The following is a 23,830-nucleotide window of genomic DNA, read 5'->3' on the forward strand; positions in this document are numbered from 1 at the left end:
AGTAAGTAATTCAAAGCAATTCAATAATGCATATTAATTAATTCCTGTATTGTAATAAGAAGCTCGCGATTCACTATTGAATTGTGAGCCGAAAATGCAGGTAGATCAATATTTCGTATTTACTCTCATGCACCTACATGGCTTGTGAGATCGCAAGCGGAATAACATTGCATCTCCTCTAAAGAAATATTTCGTAATTAAAGCATTAAGCTTTTCAAATCAAATCAAAACCCGATTTATAATAGTCTTAACGGGTAAGTCTGCGTTATGAGTTACGTGTAAGTCGTAAGTGTACAAAGTATAATAAGTCACGAGTAATTATGTAGGTCATGCAAACGCTGCAATATTTAATTTTATTAACTTGAAGCATTCGCCGATCAGTTCTACACAAATTCTCAACCTATTAATTAGTGTGCACACAATTGTCAAGATTTATATTGTAATTATCTTAAATAAATAATCAAGAGTTTCCTTATATCAAGACAACTACAACACATATCTTGTACCATCGCGTACAGTAAGTTAAATAGAATGAAAACGATTGTTACAGGTGCGTGTCGGTGATAAACTGCCAACAATAGCGGAGCCGGACAAAGACGCGCCCGGCACGGGGCTCCGAGTCGGCTGGTCCACTGAAGACTCCTCGTTGCATCTTGGTAAGGCACATTTAACAGTAAAGCCTGGTCCGTGAGCACGTAGAATTTTGTCCAATGACCCCAAGCTACCCATCCTTATCGCTCGCGCGTAATTATGTTGCTGTCGCACTCGCACACTCACTGCGGGCGCCCGTCGCACAGTCGCGACAGCAATATAATTACGCGCGAGCGATAAGGATGGGTAGCTTGGGGTCATTAGACAAAATTCTACGTGCTCACGGACCAGGCTTTACATCAGAGGGCTTAGTGTGAGTTTACATCAAACGTCCTCACTAGTGAGCTACTAGACGACGTTTGATGTAAACTCACACTACTATTTATGTAATATTTTAATGCAAAATCGCACTTATTGCATTATAACTTTTGTAAACCTTTGAAATAGACGTTTATAACAATCTCTGTAGTTCTTACACTGTTTCTTATCAGTATTGGCCCACATGATTGTCCTGGAGCTTGTAGGTAGTATGGTTTCACAGGGACTTTTGAAAAGCGAAAAAAATTATGACATTGATAATGCCGCTGTCTGTACCTTACTTTTATCACAGCTGTAACTTGGTTTTCTCTTAAATTGTTCGATGGTGTGCAAGCTGTTGTCAGCCACGAGAATTTAATGCATTAGGGTATTCCTGTGCTGATATCATAGCGCACGATTCACTGTTGAGTTGTGAGCCAAAAGTGCAGGTAGATTAATATTTCGTATTTACTCTCATACATCCTATGGTTTGTGAGATCGCAAGCGGAATTACACGTTAGATAATATGAGTTTATCTTGGTAAATGTAGTGGACTGGTTTAATCTAACCACTTCACTTGCTTATCTCGCACTTATTACTTGTCTTATTATAAGTGATAGTTCGTGTAATAAATAAGAGGCTGACAAAGGTGGATAAATTTCTTCGACCACATCATCACCGACTGATATGATGTCCCAAATGTTGAAAGTATTAATAAAATGTATTGCGTAAATAATGTATAATTAGTATTTATGCTAACCCCTCCAATGAGGGCTTTCATCGCTCCAATAAGGCAATCATTTTAGCGCTGGAGTGGGTTAACCACAATAGCCCGCAGGGAGAACCCCACATAACCCACTAGCTGCCCTCGCGGCTGGTGGATATACAAATCAATGTATTTTCCTGACGATAAAAAAAAGCAGCCGGTGGACTTTTTTAGGAGTAAGATGTAAGTGTAATTGTGTATCGTTTGCAGGCGCGGACGCGCAAAGTTGGGCACTAGAGAGCAGCGGGCGGCGCGTGTGCGGCGGCACCTTTGAGCCCTACGGCGCTGAATTGTCTGAGAAAGACGTCGTCGGCGCCTACTTGGTAAGTTTACGACATAATATGTATCTGTAGGGCGAAGAGAATATATTTTATCCATAACGAGAAAGCTCTTGGCCTGCATCTCACTTGTAAGCCTAGGATGTGCGACGCAATAAGCTTTTACCGCACCATTTTATCGATTTTATGCGATAAGCCCATACATTTGTCGTCTAAAGTCATTGATAAGATATTATGACGGCGCGCANTCACAGTCCAGCAGACAGCGGGCTCGCCGTTCCCTCGCTGTCCGCCTCATGGCAACCCTGTCTGCCACCACGCCGCATTACGTGCGCTGCATCAAGCCCAACGACACGAAGGAAGCCTTCCGCTTCGACCCGGCGCGGGCGGTGCACCAGCTCAGGTGAGACAACAGTGTCACAGTGACTCCAGCGTCACAGTGTCACAGCGTCACAGTGACTCCAGCGTCACAGTGACTCCAGCGTCACAGAAAGGTTCTGGAATGGAGACCGCGTACCGAAAAACGCAGCGTGGGACGTCCACNTGACGTGCGTGAGGTGCCAAACTGCCATTGTCATTTTGAGCTTCTATGTTGTACAAAAGTGTTGGTAAGGCGAGCTGTGTCATCATCTCAGCCATATGACGTCCACTGCTGAACATAGACCTCCCCCAATGATTTCCACAATGGCCGGTTGGTGGCGGCCTGCGTCCAGCGTCTTCCTGCTACCTTTATGATGTCGTTGGTCCACCTTGTGGGTGTACGTCCCACGCTGCGTTTTCCGTTACGCGGCCTCCACTCCAGAACCTTGCTGCCCCATCGGCCGAGCTGTGTCATCATCATCAACAGCCCTTTACAGTCCACTGCTGGACTAAGAGCCTTCTCCACTATAGTGGAGGGTTATGCCATAATCCCCACGCTTGGCAGGCGGGTTGGAGATCGCAGTTTAAAAGATTGATGTTTTTCAGAGAGCGCTGCTGCCCGTTCTCTGTTTGATGGGTAGTCCCTAAGTCGCCTCTTACGACAACCGCGAGAAGAGTAGGGGTTGGTGACAAATGTATTCTACTCTGCCGTCACCACACGGCCGTCATCTAATTCTAAATATCTATATTTCTTTCCCCACCAGGATCTGGAGTCGTCCCCATGCAAGATTTCCTTCGCCATCAACGGTGTGGACCAGGGTGTTGCTTACGAGTTTGAGAAGGAGGCGCTGGGAGACAAGCCTCTGTTCCCGCACGTGCTAACAAAGAACATCAGCTATAAGGTCAACTTCGGATATGACAAGTGAGTTGGATCAGTTATAAGCCGATAGTTGGGTCGGGCTGTTAATCGGTATTGAGATGTATGCAAGTGCGCACACGCGACTAAAAGTCGGTGGTCTGCGTCTATGCTTAATGTGATGTCATAAATAATATTTATGACATAGTAAAGTCTGTCTATCTGTCATAGAGACCGAATCTTAACATACCTTACGCTGAACTAAGCTATAAATCTGAATTATCAAACAAGTAAGAGAAATGAAATTCATTACAACTATATTATTTGTTAATGAAAGTTCTTAATCTGAGGACGCGTGCGCAATAAACTAAAAAACAAAAGTTATGAAACTAGTGCCCGTTTTCGCCATTGATCCCTAATTTTTAAGTGACCCCTATAGTAACAATTAACACGAATTTTATTTACATAGGGGTCACTTAAAAATTAGGTATTGATGGTGCACACGGGCATAAGTCTTACTCTTATCTTAATGTGTGTTCTAAGTCCATGTTTTATACTAACTAGCTGACCCGGCAAACTCTGTTCCGCCTTAAAGGCAATAAATTAGCAAATATTTCCTTATTTGCCCACCGTTTACACCTACCCTGGACTACGACAAACATTTTAACGCCAAAATCAGCTCAATCGGCCCAGCCGTTCTCGAGTTTTAATCAGACTAACGAACATCAATTCATTTTTTCTTATATACAGGGTGTTAGGTAAATGGGTATATGAGCCGACACTAGCCCATGTTAACATGGGCATATAAATGGTATGGTGAAGTCAGAAATTTGATATTATCATTTTAATTTTTTTAATTTTCATACAAAATATTTTTTATAAAATCCGATTTGTATGAAAATTAAAATAATTAAAATTAAGATATCAATTTTCTGACTTCGCCATACCATTTATATGACCATGTTAACATGGGCTAGTGTCGGCTCATATACCCATTTACCTAACACCCTGTAGATTTATAAGTGTAATTGTTTGTTGTTCAAAAAAACAAAAAAAAAATGAAGTTAGTCATAAATCATAATGTTATATTTATTTTATTTCAGATACAACATGCTAACTAAGACTAAGACGGTCCGTAAAAGGCTGGAGATTCCTGTAGAAGAGGTCATAGAGCAGAAGAAAGCCATAGAGGCGGAATTGCAGAAGCAGAAAGAGGAAGCCGAGAGGAAAGAGAAGGAACGACTCGAGAGGGAAAAGAAAGAGCGAGAAGAGAGGCAGAGGAAGAGGAAAGAGGTAAATAATTTATTTTTAGATTCATTATTAGTCGTCATCATATAAACCTTACCACAATCATCATCATCATCTCAGCCATAGGACGTCCACTGTTGAACATAGGCGTCCCCCAATACTTTCCATGTTGATCGATTGGTAGCGCCCTGCGTCCAGCGCTTCCCTGCTACCTTTACGATGTCGTCGGTCCACCTTGTAGGTGGATGTCCCACGCCGCGTTTTCCGGTACGCGGCCTCCACTCCAGAACCTTGCTGCCCCATCGGCCGTCAGTTCTGCGTACCTACTATGTGCCCTGCCCATTGCCACTTCAGCTTGCTAATCCGTCGGGCTATGTCAGCGACTTTAGTTCGTTTACGGATCTCCTCATTTCTGATTCGAGCTCGCAAAGAAACACCAAGCATAGCCCTCTCCATAGCACGCTGTGCAACTTTGAGCTTCTGTATAAGGCCTATAGTGAGAGGCCACGTTTCCGAGCCATAAGTTATCACTGGTAACACACATTGGTTGTAGAAACCTTACCACAAACCTCAATTTTATTATGAATCTTATTGTTTGTTAACATAAAGACAAAGACTTCAAAATTCAAGGCAGAAATTCAACAATTTATAATGGCCTAATAAATAACTAGAGTCCAAAGTTATTTTGTCACGAGATTATTAGCATAATTTAATGTTTGTGTCCACAGGAGAGAGAGAGGCAAGACCGCGAAAGGAAAGAGAGGGAAAACAAGGAGAAGCGAGATAGAGGGGAGGAGGTTACCGAAGACGATAAGGACAAAGTGGCGGACACCAACGAGCCGGCAGGGGCCAGCGAGCAACCTATGGAGGGCGTTGAAGACGAACAACCCAAGGTAATGTTTGAGGTTTTACAGAGTGAAAGTTCAAGCAGGCNAAAGCAGGCAGAAAACGCAGGAACCTTCGAAGCAGGAAAGTTCTCGAGTGGCGACCACGGGCTGGAAGACGTAGCATGGGCAGGCCTCCTACTAGGTGGACCGACGATCTGGTAAAGGTCGCGGGAAGAGCCTGGATGCGGGCAGCGCAGGACCGTTCATTGTGGAAAACCTTGGGGGAGGCCTTTGTCCAGCAGTGGACGTCATTTGGCTGAAACGAACGAACGAACGGAGTGAAATAGTATAAGATTTTAAACTTTCGCGTTCCATTTCAACTAATATAGTAAGACATGGGTCTTAACGCGACGTTTATTAATGAGTTAAGACCCGTGTCTTACTATTTCAGAGTGAAATAGTGTTTTTCAGGTACTTTCCACGGTAGGTGTTAGGGTCCTAACGAATATTAGTAAAGCCCGGTCCGTGAGCACGTAGAATTTTGTCCAATGACCCTTAGCTACCCATCCTTATCGCTCGCGCGTAATTATATTGCTGTCGCGACTGGCACCTGGAGTGAGTGTGCGAGCGCGATAGCAACATAATTACGCGCGAGCGATAAGGATGGGTAGCTTGGGGTCATTGGACAAAATTCTACGTGCTCACGGACCAGACTATAGAAGAAATAGAAATGGTGGACTGTATTACAATAAGTGCTGTATTTCTCGCCTCCTATTTTACAAATTATCAACAGGGTATTGGGTAACAGCTGTCAATGCTAAGAAAAATAATGAAACACGTCACCTTTGAGATAAAAATAAACTACAACGAACTGTCCCACCCAAGACATTAACAGGGGGGCGCCACCGTCAATACCGGATCGCTGGTTCCGATTTTTGCCTAGTTGGAAAGAGTTGAACGATGGTAACGCCCCCGTATCAATGAATTTGGTAGGGCAGTTCAGTGTAGGTCATCTATAGCAAACGTGTCCACGCCGAAAACAGCCGAATGTTTTAGGCAGTTGCCATAGCGATCGTCATTTTGCTTACAGCGTTTGTCTGTGGAAAAGATTTATTACATTTTTAACAATCAGCACAAAACCGAGCTATCGTGTGCTTTTTTTTATCCACAATAAGGAACTTAGCCTGTATCTCACCTGATGGTAAGTGATGATCAGGCCAAAGCACAGTGTTTTATTATGCCTTAGAAGCGGACATCAATTTTTTAATAATTCAATCGTTAGATATTACTATTATGTATAAAATTGATGAAGGAACTAGTAGTTGTATTTGCTTAGTTTCGAAGAAATATTAGATTTTGTGATTTTATAAAGAAAAAGTTTTAGAAGCATATTTTCTAAAAAAAATTACATGAAGTCAAAATTTTGTAATAACGAGCTTCACCCGGAATCCTCAACCATGGAGGAACCGGCTATCTTACCTCTAACTGCCGGAACACACCATTGCTGTTAACATTGTGTTTTGTCAACTAACGAACAATCTTTCAGTCTCATTCACTTCACAGGTTCCATTCCATAATGCGTAGATCTCATGGTTTATTATTGCCACAGGAGAACGGCGAGGGCGTCAAGCCAGAAGCCAAGGCCGAGCCCACTGTGCCTGAGCCCGAGGCCGCGAAAGACGAGCCTATGGAGGCGGCGCCGGCTGACCTCACCGCGCAGATAGACAGCCTGGACAAGGAGCTCAGCGAAGAGCTCAAGAAGGAGCTCACTGGTCAGTATACTCTTATGTACAGTCACGGAATGAAAAGGTTCGTCAGTTTTCAAATTGATTCTTTCAACGACTCGCGAGCACATATTACCTTTTGAAACTATGTTACAGAATAATCTCGAGTTAGAGAAAATAATCTTTAACTGATCGCCAGTAAAGTTCAAAATTATTCAGATCAAAGTTGTTTGACGATTTATCTTGTCAAGAAGATTATTATGATTGATAAACTAAAACCTTCTTGTTGGTTCAACCTGCCATTATTATTTCTTTTAAATAAAAAAAAACTATTGTCAATTGGTCAATGTCATCATTGCATTGCACTGATGGGATAGAAAAATAAACAAGCAAAACCTTATTTATTCGTTAGCAAACGTCATATTTATTTAAATGTTAGCAGCACTGTTTCTTGTACTGTTATGTTGGCAGGTTTGACTCTTACAGTACCTAGTGCAAGCGAAAACCGACACTAAGGTGACGAACCTTTTCATTCCGCGACTGTACCATCGGCAACAGTGTTAACTTTTCATTGCCTGTCATGTCGTCTCGTTCTATTTATTGCAAAGAATCACCATTTGATGAGTGAGAGCGAGAGCAAACACAGAAATGGATAGTTAACAGTGTGGCCGTGTGTACCTACGATAAAGGCTAATTTACACGTGTTATGTAGTTGAGTAGGTATAGCCTGACCAGGAACATAAAAACCCTGGCATAGAGGCGCGTCAATTGCATTTGATAGTGCAACACTGAGTACAGTCGTACCTGTGTTAAATTAATAGGCTAACTTTATGTATCAGGATTCAGGATTACGGGCCAATTTGATATTTTCATAAATTAACGAAAAAATATTATTATAGGTAACCTGATTTAAATAAATTAAATGAAACCATCAATCGAGCTAGTAGAATTTATTTTATTATTCATCAATAATCAAATTCAGAACTTGAATANATCGGCAACAGTGTTAACTGCCCATTGTCGGTCATGTCGTCTCGTTCTGTCGCAAAGAATCACCATTTAATGAGAGCGAGAGCGCAAACGGAAATTGATAGTTAACACTGTGGCCGTCTGAACAGTCATGTACACATCAGAGAAAATGTATATTTTCGAATAAAATAGCATTTGGTAAATTAGAGAGGGTTGTGCTCCTGCAGTAAAGACTAAATTAACTTATGATGATGAATAGATAGAATGTAATCAACGTCTATGTTTAATCTTGTGTAAAGCCCGGTCGCCGAGCACGTAGAATTTCGTCCAATGACCCCAAATTCGCACACTCACCGCGGCCGCCCGTCGCGATAAGGATGGGTAGCTTGGGGTCATTGGACGAAATTCTACGTGCTCGGCGACCGGACTTTAGTACGGAACCATTCAGAGTCCGAATCGTACTTGGCTATATTAACTGACTCAAATACCCATTCCAGGTACCGTCTTCTCTGTCCCCACAAGGACATCGACCGGCGCAACATCAAGGCGACGTGCAGCAAGATACTAGCAAAACATCTGAAAGACCCCGACAAATACCAGTTCGGGGCTACCAAGATATTCTTCAGGGCTGGCCAGGTAAACTTGTTGGGGGGAACTTTTGGATCGAAGGTGTTGGGTTCTAAATTAAGATGGGGCAAACATCAACTTCAGCATATAGCAGTTCGCTGTTGGAATTTAGCGCTCACCAGTTGGTGCCACTGTCTTCGCTACTAGCAAGTGACAGGACCTTACTCTACAGTGGTAGGAGGACTATCGCATTTGCACTCATCAAGATGGCGCCACTGTAGAGTAAGGTCCTGTCAATCGCCAGGGGTGCCAACTGTTAAGTATAAAAACGATAGCCCTCATTGACCTCCGAAATCTGAACCATTTTACCTCAACAGTAAGGGCTTGCTACCACGGAGACAACCTGTTTTTTTTTGCAGGACCTATTTTTTGCAGTTTTTTGAGTCGATGAAGCACATGATTTCGTGCTCTGAGCTGCGTGCTCAAAAAACTGCACGCAGGAAGATTAATAGACGTAGCCCACTTATCAACCCGGAAAGGAATCGTAACCGTATCAACTCGAGGCGGTCAGTATTCTTTGTACGAAACGCAAACTGATCCGCACCGTAACGTAAACGCCTCGTCTCGCGGTTGACAGCTCGCGAAAGGCGCTGGCAGCTCACGAAAAGCCACCGAATCGCTTGATCCCTTCCCGAGTTGATAAGTCTGCTATGACCTTTTAAACTGTAGAATCAATACTTTTTATTCAAGAAAAAAAATATCATTCTGTATAGAATTAGCTTTAAAACTATTTCTTTCTACAGGTGGCGTATTTAGAGAAGATTCGCGCGGACATCCAACGCCTATACTGCGTTAGGGTTCAAAGTTGCGTGCGCAGATTCATAGCGAGGAAGAAGTATCTCCGTCTCATGTCTGCTTTGAAGGGACTACAGGCGCGAGCGAGAGGGTTCCTGGCTAGACGGTGAGTGTACCTTATGTGTGCAGGGTTCAAAGTTGGTTAGTTGTGTGTCAATCAACCTATTGAATCGAGTTTTGTTTTGAGTTTTGTTCTGTATAGCCTGACCAGGAACATAAAAACCCTCGCCATGTTGCGGAAAACTAATGGTACTAATTTCTTTTAATGGCAACAGTAACTGAAAACTTCATTGACATGTCACCTTGCATGTCAGTCTATTGCTGTCAAAGTATAAACAAACTTTATTTTAAATGTGCGCAATTTAATTTGTGAATTAAATTGCTAAAATCTTTTTATAGCCGTGAAAGAAAAGTGGTTCACAATGTGTTAAAGTATTTGTCGAAGAGAAATACTAAGGGTTCGGACAATATTTTCATTGAATAATGTTTTCGACAAAGGTTGTCAAATTGACTGACATGTTTATCGTATAGTACAGTCCACTATGAAAATTAGCTGCGGTTTGTTTCAACTGTTAGAATATGCATAATCTGTGATGTAAAGTTGGCAACACTGCCTATCTGTCAGTCGTGTGCAAGAAAATAAAAAGTGAGCTATGGCGTCTTGAAAGTCTTCGTTTTATTTTATAAAGAAAGTTCATCATTAATACTAAAATCAACTACCTATTTTAAAGTTTTTTGTCACTTTCTAAGTGTTGAATTTTATGGAATTGGGAATGAAGTACCGAGTTTGAAGCGTTCATGAGCAGACATTGCAGTTGAATATTGAAGTTCTGAATTTGATTATTGATGAATAATAAAATAAATCCTACTAACTCGATTGATGGTTTCATTTAATTTATTTAAACCAGGTTACCTATAATAATATTTTTTCGTTAATTTATGAAAATATCTATAGGTAAAAAGATTGTGAGACATGTAGAGGCTCCTTAAGAGCAAAATGACGATTTGTAAGAACTATTTATTAGTCTAAACAAATAAAGAAATTTTGACTTTTGACTTTTATCAAATTAGCCCGTAATCCTGAATCCTGATACATAAAGTTAGCCTATTAATTTAACACAGGTACGACTGTACTCAGTGTTGCACTATCAAATGCAATTGACGCGCCTCTATGCCAGGGTTTATATGTTCCTGGTCAGGCTATAATGTCAATATGTATCAAGATGTTTGTCAACATTTTGAAGTATGACCTTTTCCCAAACACATACGAAACATTTGCATCTTATTTGTACAAATATTTACCCACACATAGTTACAGCTTGCACCGTACTATCGGCAAAAGTGTTAACTTCCCATTGCCGGTCATGTCGTCTCGTTCTATCGCAAAGAATCACCATTTGATAAGAGCAAGAGCAAAAACGGAAATGGATAGTTAACACTGTGGCCGTGTGTACGTTTTAAAAATATGTATCTTCATTCGTGTTTGTAATACACACCTTAGGCTGAGTTGTTTCAACTGTAACCTATGACCATAACGATGTTTTTTGTATAGAATTTGACGGACTTTTGTTTGACGTTTGTTAAAGTTAAATAAGTTGGAGCAACCCAGCCTTAATCAGTCAGCTAAAATGATTATTAAACGTATATTTCCTTCCAGCAAAGCGCAAGAGGTCCGCCGCAATCGAGCCGCTGTCAAGATACAGCGCAGCGTCCGCGGCTGGCTAGCTCGTTCCAAGTACCAGCGGCTGAGGCGGCTGGCGATAGGGCTCCAGGCCAGAGCCCGGGGGCTCCTCGCGAGAAGATTGTATAAGGACAAGAGGCGGGTCAAGGCGGTAAGTGAGCCCTAGTGTATAAACTTTACACTATAAAGAAACCCGTCGTTAGAGCTCAAAGTCGCCTGCATAGGTAGCACATTGATATAGGGAAAGTGTACCTTATGTCTACTAAGGTAGAGCCCAAAGTCGCTGGAATAGACAGTAGTTTGCTAGTAGAAAATTTAACCTTATGGACTACAAATACCAGCGGCTTAGACGGCTGGCGATAGAGCTCCAAGCGAGAAGATTGTATAAGGACAAAGGCGAGTCATGGCGGTGAGTGAGCCCTAGTATGTGAATAAGTCCGTGTCGTTAGAGATCAAAATCGCCTGTACAGTCACTATCTGGCAAGAAGGAAAGTATGCCTTATGTCTACTAGGATAAAGCCCAAAGTCGCTTGTGTAGGTAGCACTTAGCTAGTAGGAAAGTGAACTTTATGTGCTCAAAGTACCAGCGGCTGAGACGGCTGGCGATAGGGCTCCAAGCGCGAACCCGGAGGCTCCTGGCAAGAAGATTTTATAAGAACAAGAGGCTGGTCAAGGCGGATAAGTGTCGTTAGAGTTCAAATTCGCCTGCATATTTATTCATTCATATTCATATAGAGAAGTGAAGAAAAGTGTGTCTTATTTCTACTAAAATAGAGCCCAAAGTCGCTGGCATAGAAAGCATCTCGCTAGAAGGAAATTGAACCGTATGTACTCTAAGTACCGGTGACTGCGGTGGCTTGCCATAGGGCTGTATTAAATACTTAAATAATATCAAACTAAAAACCTAATTAATGGAAAAAATACTTATTACCATACTTGTTCCCAGGTCTTGACGATACAACGCTACGCTCGCGGCTATCTCGCTCGCAAACGCGTGAAGAAGATGAGACGGCAGATCGTCATAGCGCAGGCATCTGTGAGTGTTTGACCCCACCAATCAACTGATGTACTTTTTAAGAACTTTCAAAACGAGACTTTCCCATAGTTTTTGTAGAGCAATACAAGCCGGTGACGTCACCATTTAGCCAACTCAATTGACTAATTTTTACCAATTACAAAGCAACCAAAAATCTTAATTTACTTTTGTTTTGAAAGTAATTGAGTTTGTATGACCTAAATGAAGAGCGTTTAAAAAAAAGTTGTGCTGTAGAAGAAGAATTTTTACACTTTTGTTTATTATTATTTATTTCATTAGTGTCGACACCGCCTTCCCCTTCATTTGTTTTAAGTAACTGTCCTCTCTATAGGTTGTCTGGAAGAGATCGCTTCATAGCGATAAGACCGCCTAATTGTACCTTATGTGTTCCTTTTCTTTCTGTTTCTTTTTATGTGGTGTACAATAAAGAGTATTTATTATTATTATTATAGAATTATTGGTTATTGGTGTCAAATCCTCAATTTCATCTGAATTGGTCTCACTGACTCATTGGGTTTTTGGCGGTCAAGTTGTAGATCAAAAAGTGTTTGACAGTGTTTTTTTGACACACAGAAAATACATTTTTAATGGTGATAAAATAAAGGTTAATTTATTTTTTCATCCAGATCCGCCGCTTCCTAGCCCGCCGCCAGTACAAGCGCCTACGCATCGAAGCTCGCAGCCTCGACCACGTGAAGTCCCTCAACAAGGGCCTGGAGAACAAGATCATCAGCCTGCAGCAGAAGCTCGGCGCGGCGCTCGAGCGGGCCAAGGGCATCGACCCTCTCGCGCTGCAGGTGGCTGAGCTGAGGTCAGTACAGCAGCACGAGGACTCGACCCACTTAACACACTCCCACTTGAGACACTGACGACTCGACCCGCTTGAGACACTGAGGACTCGACCTGCTTAAGACTATAAGAAATCGACCAGATTTAGACATTAAGAATCGACCCACTTAAGTCACTAAGGAGTAGACCCACTTAAGACACTTGGTAATCTACCCACTTAAGACACTAAGGATTCGACCCATTTAAGACACTAAAGACACGACCCATTTAAGACACTAAAAAGAATCGACCTATTTAAGATACTAAGGAATCGACCCATTTAAGACACTAAGGAGTCGACCCGCTTAAGACACTTGTATTCGACCCACTTAAGACACTAAGGAAACGACCCATTTAAGACACTAAAAAGAATCGGCCCATTTAAGACACTAAGGATTCGATCCATTTAAGACACTAAAGAAACGACCCACTTAAGACACTAAGGATTCGACCCACTTAACACACTCCCACTTGAGACACTAAGCAGCCTCGACCACGTGAAGTCCCTCAACAAGGGCCTGGAGAACAAGATCATCAGCCTGCAGCAGAAGCTCGGCGCGGCGCTCGAGCGGGCCAAGGGCATCGACCCTCTCGCGCTGCAGGTGGCTGAGCTGAGGTCAGTACAGCAGCACGAGGACTCGACCCACTTAACACACTCCCACTTGAGACACTAAGCAGCCTCGACCAGATTTAGTCACTAGGACTCGACCCATTTAAGACACCAGGCAATCGACCCATTTCAGACACTTGGGACTCGACCCACTTAAAACACTTAGGAGTCGACCCACTTAAGACACTAAGGAGTCGACCCGCTTAAGACACTTGGTCTCGACCTGCTTAAGATACTTAGTCTCGACCCGCTTGAGACACTTAGGAATCGACCCACAAAAGACACTTAGAAATCGACCCACTAAAGACACTGAGGAAACGAACCATATAAGACACTAAAAAGAATCGACCCATTTAGACACTAAGGAGTCGACCCATTTAAGACACTTAGGAGTCGATCCACTTAAGACACTAAGGAATCGACCCATTTAAGAAACCAAGTATAATTGACTCATTTAAGACACTGAAAGGCGACCCACTTGAGATAATTGAAAATCGACCTACTTTGAGACTTTTCACTTTTAATAGATTCCAAGGTTTTCACAAAATGTCTATTGTATTTATTTGTCCACAGAGCAAAACTGGAAGGCCTCAAACTGGTAGAAATCGAAGTCAAAACCCTGAAAGTGGACAGGGTAGAAAAGGACAACCTGATCGAGTCGCTGAAGGCTGAACTAGCGCAAGAGCGAGACAGCAACAAGGTCATGGTGGAGCAGATGGAGGAAATGAAACGGAAGTATAAGAAAGAGAAGGAAGATTTGGAAATGGAGAGTGAAAAGTTAGCGAATGAGTTGAGAAGCAACAAGGAACATTACGAGCTGGCTATAGAAGGTACATTTTTATATTTTAAGCTAAAGCCCGGTCCGTGAGCACATAGAATTTTGTCCAATGACCCCTAGCTACCCATCCTTATCCCTCGCGCGTAATTATATTGCTGTCGCGACTGTGCGACTGGCACCCGCAGTGAGTGTGCGAGCGCGATAGCAACATAATTACGCGCGAGCGATAAGGATGGGTAGCTTGGGGTCATTGGACAAAATTCTACGTACTCACGGACCAGACTATATCTTAAACCTCTGCTATATGAATAAAGGTAGTTGCACACTTATCAACCTGGAAAGGGATCGTAACCGTATCAACTCGAGGCGGTCAGTATTCTTTGTATGAAACTCCATACTGCAACGCACACTTATCCGCACCGTAACGTAAACGCTTTGCCTCGCGGTTGACAGTGCGCGAAAGACGATACCGTGTTGATCACTTTCCGAGTTGATAAGTCAGCTATGACCTTAACACTGTTTTAAAATCATTGCAGTTGATCTCTAAAAACAGGGTTAGTTTTGAAATCAATAAATAGAAAAATTGAAATCACGAGTTGTGACGTCATAGCCATACAAAATTTATGGGATCGTCAGAGACTGGGAGAGTCATTTTTCGAATGCTAATAAAAAGTACCTACGTCAATCTAAAGAGTATAACTCAAAGGTGACTGACTGACTGACATAGAGATCTTTAAACGCACAGCCCAAACCACTGGACGGATCGGGCTGAAATTTGGCATGCAGGTAGATGTTATGACGTAGGCATCCGCTAAGAAAGGATTTTACGAAACTCCACCCCTAAGGGGGTAAAACCGGATCCACGCGTACGAAGTCGCGGGCGGCCGCTAGTTGATTATATTATTGTAGAGATTCCAAACTAATATATCGATCGTCAGATTCACAATATTTAGGAAGTACCGCACACCAAGCAAAGTCCTTATCAACGCGTATCTGGGTACAAATTAATTTGATAAGATATTGATAATATTGATGCTAAATAATTAGATCAATCTATCACGCATACCACCTAGACCTATTTTTATTGGTTTTTGCATACTAAACACTATTTTGTGTAAAATGTAGGCCTATAGCGTTTAGTGTTTGCTTTTAATCTATGGAGACATACTATTCTGATTACACAGGATTGTTATTGTGAAATTACAGTGTAAATAAGTGGTGTGTTTTTAATTTTTGTGTTATAGGTTATCCATACAAAAAGGCATAAAGACTTATCAGTTAGCATTTTTTTGTGATAATTTCATATGACAAAGTCTTGTTTATAACTTTTTTTCTAAGATATAGCTTAGAACCTGAAAACTATGAATTTTACTATCCTAGACAGCATTTCACTTAACATCAGGTGCAATTGCGGTCAAATACCTGCCTTGTTCTGCATAAAAAAATAATCCAACCAGTGAAGGTCAAGTTTGTCCCGGGGGAAAGTTAAACTGTCATTGGACCCGCAACGAAATTAATCAGAAGAACATAGGAGTTCGAAGTTAAGGTTCGACTTCCAACCAGTGTACAGTGGTATTCTCTCCAATTCATAGACAATGGTAGTGCCTCCCGAAACTCCAGAAATTATAATAACGGAATCACCTGTTCCCCCTGTAAAAGATACCTATGTGTGGAACAAGGAGTTTGAAAACAGGGCCAGGTTTTGGAAAGGTAATTAAGAAATAAAGGTGTAGAAAAACTTTAGTCGAATGGTGTAATTATTCTTACTCTTCCCGCGGATGTCGTAAAGCAAATTTAGGGATAAATATGCGAGCATCAGGCCTCCCCAACCCGTCTGGCCAGCGTGGGGAGTGTAGGACAAATCCTCCATTTGCCTCTGGTACATTAGAGGGTCGTGCTCCTGCAATGGAGACTAAATGACCTGATGATTATAGACATTTTTTGTGTTGTAATTACTTTATCCTAAGGTGAAAGATGTCATTAGTTACCTACTAGGATGAGTTGCACCATCTTATTTTAACTAAGACTAACGATATTCGGTGCTTTTGTGAAATAGACAGGGATAGAGTTAAAGTAAGATGGTGCAATCCACCCTAAGTTTAGCCCGCGACTTTTCCCGACATTCACAGAAGTTGACAGAAAACCAGCGAGACTCACGTCCAAAAACACTTTTTCTTATTAAAAGCATACACAGTTCTATGATTTTCCTCTTCAGTATTTTTTATCCCTTATTCAATAGTCAATATCTTTATTGCATTCCATGTTGTACATAAGGTCTTACACAATCTATTGTCTCAAACATTCAATGACACAGTTGGACTGTTGTCGCCATAGTTATGCTTTTCTTTATTACATTACAAACTAGCGGCCGCCCGCGAATTGGTACGCGTGGATCCAGTTTTTCCCCCATAGGGGTGGAGTTTCGAAAAATCCTTTCTTAGCGGATGCCTACGTCATAACATCTACCTGCATGACAAATATCAGCCCGATCCGTCCAGTGGTTTGGGCTGTGCGTTGATAGATCACTATGTCAGTCAGTCAGTCACCTTTGAGTTATATATATTTAGATTTACAAATGAATGTGATCTTTTCTTCCAGACCGAGACAAGCAGCACGAGCTAGAGAAGAAAGCTCTCAGCGCAGAACTAGAGGCAGAAAGGCAGAGCCGGCAGAAACTGCTGTCTTCGCAGTACGAACTGCAAGAGCGGTTGGACTCCTTGCAACGGTATGTGGAAGTATATTGTTTTTTGAAAGAAATATTTTAACTTCATAATTAGACTAGCTTTTGCCCGCGGCTTCACCCGCGTGAAATTTAGTGCCACAGATTCACATGAATTATAGCCTATACGTTAATCTGGGTTACAAATAATAATACTGTAAAGTTTCAACAAAATACGTTCAGTAGTTTTTGCGTGAAAGAGTAACAAACATCCACACAAACTTTCACCTTTATAATATTAGTAGGATTAACTGATCCAGTTGTAAAGTCTGATGCAGAATGTGCACTTCGCAAAATACGCCCTTTTCTATGGTAAGTTTATAGAAAACTCTTCAGCCTTTATATTTGCACAGAAAGTGCGCATTTTGCGAAGTGCACATTCTGCTACAGACCCCCAGTTAAACTAAATATGATTATGTTAGGACTTAGAAGTGAGTTCACCCCAATAGTTCAAGATTCGACGGGGTTCTAACTATCGACCCGAGAATCGCCTCTACTTTTTGATTTAATTTCTAGCTCGAAATTTTATGAAAAATTACATTTCAATCAATCGTAGAGAGATTAAAATGTTGAAGAACAAAAATATTCTTTATTATGTGGGCCTCACTGTTGTATTTTTTTGTTACAGAGCCCCACCACCAAAAGAACACAGACGCTCTCTGTCGGACGCAAGCACCAACTCACAGCAAGAAACTACCGTTGAAGATGTGAGTTACAACACTTTTTCGTAATCCGTACTTTCCAGTCTTAAAGACTTTTTAAAAGGCCAGTCTCTACAGAAGGCAGGAGCACGACTCTCTAATTTACCTGCACTCTTCTCATGGATGTCGTAAGAGGCGACTAAGAGACACAGGACCATCAGGCCTCTCCAGCCCGTCCGGCCAGCGTAGGGAGTGTAGGCCAAATCCTCCATTTGTCCCTGGTAAATTGGAGAGCGTCATTATCCTGCAGTGACCTCCTGTAGAGACTTTAAATAAAAAGAATATCAGTAACTAGCGGCCGCCCGCGACTTCGTACGCGTGGATCCCGTTTTACCCCCTTAGGTGTGGAGTTTCGTAAAATCCTTTCTTAGCGGATGCCTACGTCATAACCTGATCCGTCCAGCGGTTTGGGCTGTGCGCTGATAGATCACTACGTCAGTCAGTCAGTCACCTTTGAGTTATTGTATATTTAGATTTGCATTGCTAAAAATACTAATAGTCCCGTTACCAATAGTATAGTATTAGTAATAAATTTAAAGATATAGTTAAAGATCACATGCTTAACCCTTAAATGCATAGTGTTGCCATATGTCTACGAAGTACTTTTTTAATTATAAAAAGTAACACATTTTATAAGCGTTTCTGAACGTATGCTAATATCATAGAAAACATCATAATAAAAATAAAAAAAACGCAAATGAAGGTAGATTTGAAAAAAANTCAAAACGTATTTAAGTTTTGAAGCTCTTGTTAACTATGAAACTGCTTGTCTAAAGTATCAAGTGACAAGCCCAGCCCACCAACTTACCCGGAAAATGTAGTAGTTAAATACTTAATACTTGTAAATCAGTCTTATGAATCGCCCGGATGTCCGCTCTGGGCTTCCGAATGACATTCTGGCATTGGCATTCTGAATGTTATATCATTTGTATTTATGTAGTCTTTAATTTTTTCAGATGAAGAAATAAAGGAAGTGACCGAAGAGCAAATCCTCAAAGGGCAGGTCCTATTAGACAAAAGGATCAAGTTTGTCATTCGGTAAGTTGGTTTATAATTTTTATCATATAAGTTCAGTTGGTAAATATTAAATGATTATTAGATTACAATCGTGGTTGCCATTTGTCTTACGACTGTGACTCGACGAATACTCCTGAGTGTGTCGCGCAGTACTGTTCACATATTTGCAAAGCGCGAGGTTCGTTAGATGAATAGCGAACGCACTGTTTACATATCGCACGTTCATAATCAAACCGTCACTATACAAAAAAGTCGATTTTTCAGGAAAAGCATTTGAAATACTCAAATTTTAAAACCTTTGCAAAGTGTGCAAAATGTTCTTAAATGTTTTGTTTTTTGTTGAATACCAGTAGTGGCTTGTTTGGCTTTTATGGGAATATAATTATCTTTCAAATTATCATAATGGTTTATTTAATATTTAATTTTTTCCCTAAAAATAGTGTCACTTTTCCACTAAAATTGAGACAGTGACAGTTTTCAATTAAAAACATGTTAATGTTGTATTATTAATTCCGGTAGAAATGTCACTATTTTCATATAAATTTGACGATGAAAGATTAAAAAATGATTATTATTAAATAAAACTAACATAGAAAAATCAGTAATTTTAATGAACTTAAAACTTTATAATTTGGATTAAGTGGTACCTATGGTAACAGTAATAAATGTAAATTCTCGATCAGAAATAAATACGTTACACACATGAAATTACTATAAAATTACATCATTAGCACGTCACTACCTTGTTTAATATACCACGCAATCTTGTATACCCATTCTTATAAGATACACCATACAAGAATGCATGGTAAATTCAGTGAACTGCTCCTGAATCGAATGTACCTACTACTACTATTTCTATTTATTTATATTAACCGGCAGACAGTGGTGACTGAGTTTGTTGCGGCGCTTCTTCTCAGCACTTGCCAAATGTTGGTCTCGAAGCGCTGGTAGGGTAAAAAGATTATGAGACATGTAGAGGCTCCTTAAGAGCAAAATGACGATTTGTAAGAACTATTTATTAGTCCAAACAAATAAAGAAATTTTGACTTTGACTTTGACTTTACCTCTCGTACTCGTACTAAGCTAAATATGCTTGTGTCACGAGTGGGTTCACCACAATATTCGGGCAGCGTCGGGGTTTGAACCAGCATTTCTCGAATCTCGAGACGGCCAGTCCGAAACCTTCATCTATCAGCTATTGTTCCTAATGACCTGAAGATAAATAAAATACTTCTACGTATATTAATCAAATCATTTGTTGAACAGGACTACGGGTACGGGTCGGTCCGTTCCGTGGAGACCACGAGACCGGCGCTGGAAGCTGTCAACTGGTCCGCCGGCTCGCACAACGGGCCCAGTCCGGTAAGTGATTTGTAAATCTTTATGTCCATTTTCACCATCAATCTTAAGTGTTAAGTGACCCCTATGAAAACAAAATTACTGCTATGTGTTAAAATGCCATCACTTAAACATTAGGGATTGATGATGACAGCGGTCATTGAGGTTACATCTTTAGGAGTTGCTTAAGACATCGTCATCATTATACGTCCAGACGATACGTCCATCGCTGAACATAGGCCTCCTCCAATGATCTTCAGATTGGCCGGTTGGAAGCGCCATTCCTGCATGTTTACGGGGTCATCTGTCCCCCTTGTGATATTATAATAAGGCCTGAAACCTATGTAATTAAACAAATAAATAAAATAAATTGTGTGACATGGTTTGCAATTAATAAAAGACACTGGAAAACGAAATCGAAAGGTCTGAGATAGGTTATTATTAGACTATTGAAGTAGTTTCTCAAACTATCGACAAAATAGATATAATAACAAAATCCTCATTCATAACTTTACCGAGATGCATTTTATCGTGATATCACATGACGTAGGCAATTTAGCATGCTCTAATTGCTCAATATGAGCTATCTGTAATATATTTTATTACTAGCTTTCCACCCGCGGCTTCGCCCGCGTGGAATTTTGTCTGTCACAGAAAAACTTTATCGCGCGCGTCCCTGTTTCAAAAACCGGGATAAAAACTATCCTATGTCCTTTCCCGGTACTCAAACTATCTCCATACTAAATTTCATCAAAATCGGTTCAGTGGTTTAAGCGTGAAAGTGAGACAGACAGACAGAGCTACTTTCGCAGTTATAATATTTAGTATAGATGTTGCAGATTAGTATTCTGAAAACTGTACACAGAAATAGCTATAAAAATATTTTATTCTATTCTTATGGGCTCCCGGACTTTCAGTTAAATGAACCCCTATTTTTAAGTATTGTTATAAGTTAAGTGTATTGTCGATGATACTGAATAACCATTTCTTCTTTATTTCTTTCAAGTCTTTCTATTTGAATTGAAATCCTTCAACAGATCGCAGACGCCGGCTTAGTCCTTCGCATGCAGAATAGAATATCGGCGCTTCAGAGCGAGTTATCCCGCACTGCCAAACGAGCCAACGATTTGGAGGAACGACTCATGAGTGAGTAGAATGATAGGATATATTTTATATCTTTGTCTTTCATATTTGTGTAAGAGAGAAAGAGCATAAGAAAATGAATGGAACTAAAAACAACATATTCTAGATTTATAAAGAGCGAGTGAGAGGGAGAGAGTAAATCAACCTAAACTATTTTAAAACGATAGTAAATCATGCACCAAAGGGGATAAAGCAGTAGCATACGTCACAGGTGCCATAATGAATTCAAGGCTGGTAGCACATTTATCAACCCGGAAAGGGGTTGTAACCGTATCAACGCGAGGCGCACACCTATCCGCACCGTAACGTAAACGCCTCGCCTCACGGTTAACAGCGCGCGAAACGCGATGACAGCTCGCGAAACGCGATGACAGCTCGCGAAACGCGATGACAGCGCGCGAAACGCGATGACAGCTCGCGAAACGCGATGACAGCGCGCGAAACGCGATGACAGCTCGCGAAACGCGATGACAGCGCGCGAAACGCGATGACAGTTCGCGAAACGCGATGACAGCTCGCTAAAGGGGATACGGTGTTGATCCCTATCCGAGTTGATAAGTCTGCTATGACCTTTTTTGTCCGTAGCTGTGTTACAGTTTTTAATCTGTTTTTGTTACTAAAACCTTCAATATTGTGAACAGCCCGCCTCTCATCGCCTCCCACCAACCCCAACATCGACAGATTCAAGGTTGAAGAGCTGGAGATTGAGAACAAGAAGCTGCGAGAACACCTGGACCGTCTGAGAGCTGCTGGAGACAGCATCCTGGTCTCCAAGGAAGTTATTTGTAAGTATCCCATCATCATCATCATCATCATTTCAGCCACAGGACACTGGTGAACATAAGAGAGAAGTGGCACTGAGAGAATCATTGAATCGCCTTCCCGAAATCTTTATAAGGTTCTATCCACCATGTGTGTAAGGAATTTCAGTACCAACATTGAGAAAACCATGTGATTCCAGCAGAGTAGAATCAGTCATTCTTTGTCGTCAGAAGCTGATAAAGGACAAATATGGAAACGTCAGGTCTTCCTAATGCATGCGACCAGCGTGAGTAGTGATTCAAGGTGGAAGACCTGGAGATTGCGAACAAAAGCTCAGGGAACACCTGGACCGTCTGAGAGCTGCTGGAGACAGCATCCTGGTCTCTAAGGAAGTTATTTGTGAGTATACCATCACCCACAGGACACTGGCGAACATAGGTCTCCCCCAATGATATCCAGATTGACTGGTTGACAGTAGCCTGTATATGTATTACGGAAATTGTAGCACCAGTGTTAAAAACCTGTTTGGTTCCAAAAGAGTAAAATAGCATACCCAATTTTCAGCAGTATAAGTTATACTGCTTTTACTAATTGAGAAAGCCGTATAGTTTCAGCAGATTAGAATGCATCCCTCTTCCCGTGTCCATCGTAAAAGGTAAGGTATTGACGTATTGTAAAAAAGTTGTGTGGCTCCAGCAAAGTAGAATAGGTCCATCCCCACTCTTCTGTAGCATGAAATTGCAGTACCATTGAGCAAGCTGTGTGAGAGTTGAATCCTGTGGCTGTAGTGAAAGTGCCTAGGGTCTAATACAGGACCATCAGGCCTCCCCAACCTGTATGGGAAGAAGCTCAGGGAACACCTGGACCGTCTGAGAGCTGCTGGAGACAGCATCCTGGTCTCTAAGGAAGTTATTTGTAAGTATACGGGACTATTCCCACCTCTCGTTCCCACCGCTGCAACTCCTGTGTAGCCAGGATCTACAGCTTGACCACCAGTAACCGAACCAGTGACGGTAAAGTCTATCCCGGGGGAATGTTAAACTGCCATTGGACCCGTAGCGAAATTAATCAGAAGAACATAGGAGTTCGAAGTTAAGGTATTTTCAGTATCTCAACATTTACAGGATGTCCACTACTGGACAAAAGCCTTCCTATGCATTTCTACAACATCCAGGCGCTTCCCGCGACCTTCATCAGATCATCGGTCCATCGAGCGGGAGGTCGGCATACACTTCGATTTACGGTCTGTGGTCGCCACTCAAGAACTGCTCCTATGTTCTACGAGCTATGTGCCCCGTCTACTGCTACTTAATTTTACCTTTGTCGGCCGTTTGGTGTAGTGGTTCGAAATGGACTACTATTCCGGAGGTAGCGGGTTCGATTCCCGCACAGTACAAACATTTGTGTGCATGAACATATTTGTTTGTATTGGACTGTGTGTTTTCTATGTATAATAAGTATGTATTTCCAAAAAAAAAAGTATTTAAGTATGTTTATATCCGTTGTCTAGTACCCATAGTACAAGCTTTGCTTAGTTTGGGACTAGAAGCGCAGTGTAAAATGTCTAAGGATATTTATTATTTATTTATTATTATTATTTACCTTGTTTGGGTCTGCTAATTTAGAGGATATCGTGCTCCTTTGGAAAAGACCTTATTAAAATGTTGTACTATAAGTAGGTCAGGTCACGACATTTTTAGTCGTGACGTCATAATTAAATACAGAAAAATTCTGCAAAATATAATATTTAATAGAGGTTTTCGACTTTAATCCGTAATATCTTATATTTACAGCACAACTTGGCGTGATGCAGCAAGAACTGGACAGAAGGAGGGATGAGTGCATCCAACTAAAGAGTGTTTTGTCTAACCAGGTA

At 41.3% G+C, this 23,830-nt stretch overlaps 1 protein-coding gene across 1 annotated transcript in view; it reads left to right on the forward strand.

The window, feature by feature from the left end:
- The window catches only part of LOC114359730 (unconventional myosin-Va-like), a 67,851-nt gene that overhangs the window by 17,965 nt on the left and 26,056 nt on the right, over positions 1–23,830 (forward strand). The window contains exons 15-34 of the mRNA XM_028314217.1: positions 551–656; positions 1,865–1,977; positions 2,187–2,336; positions 3,057–3,214; positions 4,252–4,441; positions 5,125–5,289; positions 6,833–6,999; positions 8,414–8,552; positions 9,287–9,444; positions 10,996–11,170; positions 11,966–12,055; positions 12,682–12,866; positions 13,371–13,499; positions 14,067–14,323; positions 16,870–16,996; positions 17,619–17,697; positions 19,978–20,073; positions 21,087–21,195; positions 21,834–21,977; positions 23,748–23,827. Of these exons, the coding sequence (XP_028170018.1) occupies positions 551–656; positions 1,865–1,977; positions 2,187–2,336; positions 3,057–3,214; positions 4,252–4,441; positions 5,125–5,289; positions 6,833–6,999; positions 8,414–8,552; positions 9,287–9,444; positions 10,996–11,170; positions 11,966–12,055; positions 12,682–12,866; positions 13,371–13,499; positions 14,067–14,323; positions 16,870–16,996; positions 17,619–17,697; positions 19,978–20,073; positions 21,087–21,195; positions 21,834–21,977; positions 23,748–23,827 (2,817 nt within the window). The remainder of the gene's footprint in view (positions 1–550; positions 657–1,864; positions 1,978–2,186; positions 2,337–3,056; positions 3,215–4,251; positions 4,442–5,124; positions 5,290–6,832; positions 7,000–8,413; positions 8,553–9,286; positions 9,445–10,995; positions 11,171–11,965; positions 12,056–12,681; positions 12,867–13,370; positions 13,500–14,066; positions 14,324–16,869; positions 16,997–17,618; positions 17,698–19,977; positions 20,074–21,086; positions 21,196–21,833; positions 21,978–23,747; positions 23,828–23,830) is intronic.

The sequence above is a fragment of the Ostrinia furnacalis genome, unplaced genomic scaffold, assembly GCF_004193835.3.
Source record: "Ostrinia furnacalis isolate ACB-3 unplaced genomic scaffold, ASM419383v2 OfSCF4632, whole genome shotgun sequence".
Taxonomy (NCBI): domain Eukaryota; kingdom Metazoa; phylum Arthropoda; class Insecta; order Lepidoptera; family Crambidae; genus Ostrinia; species Ostrinia furnacalis.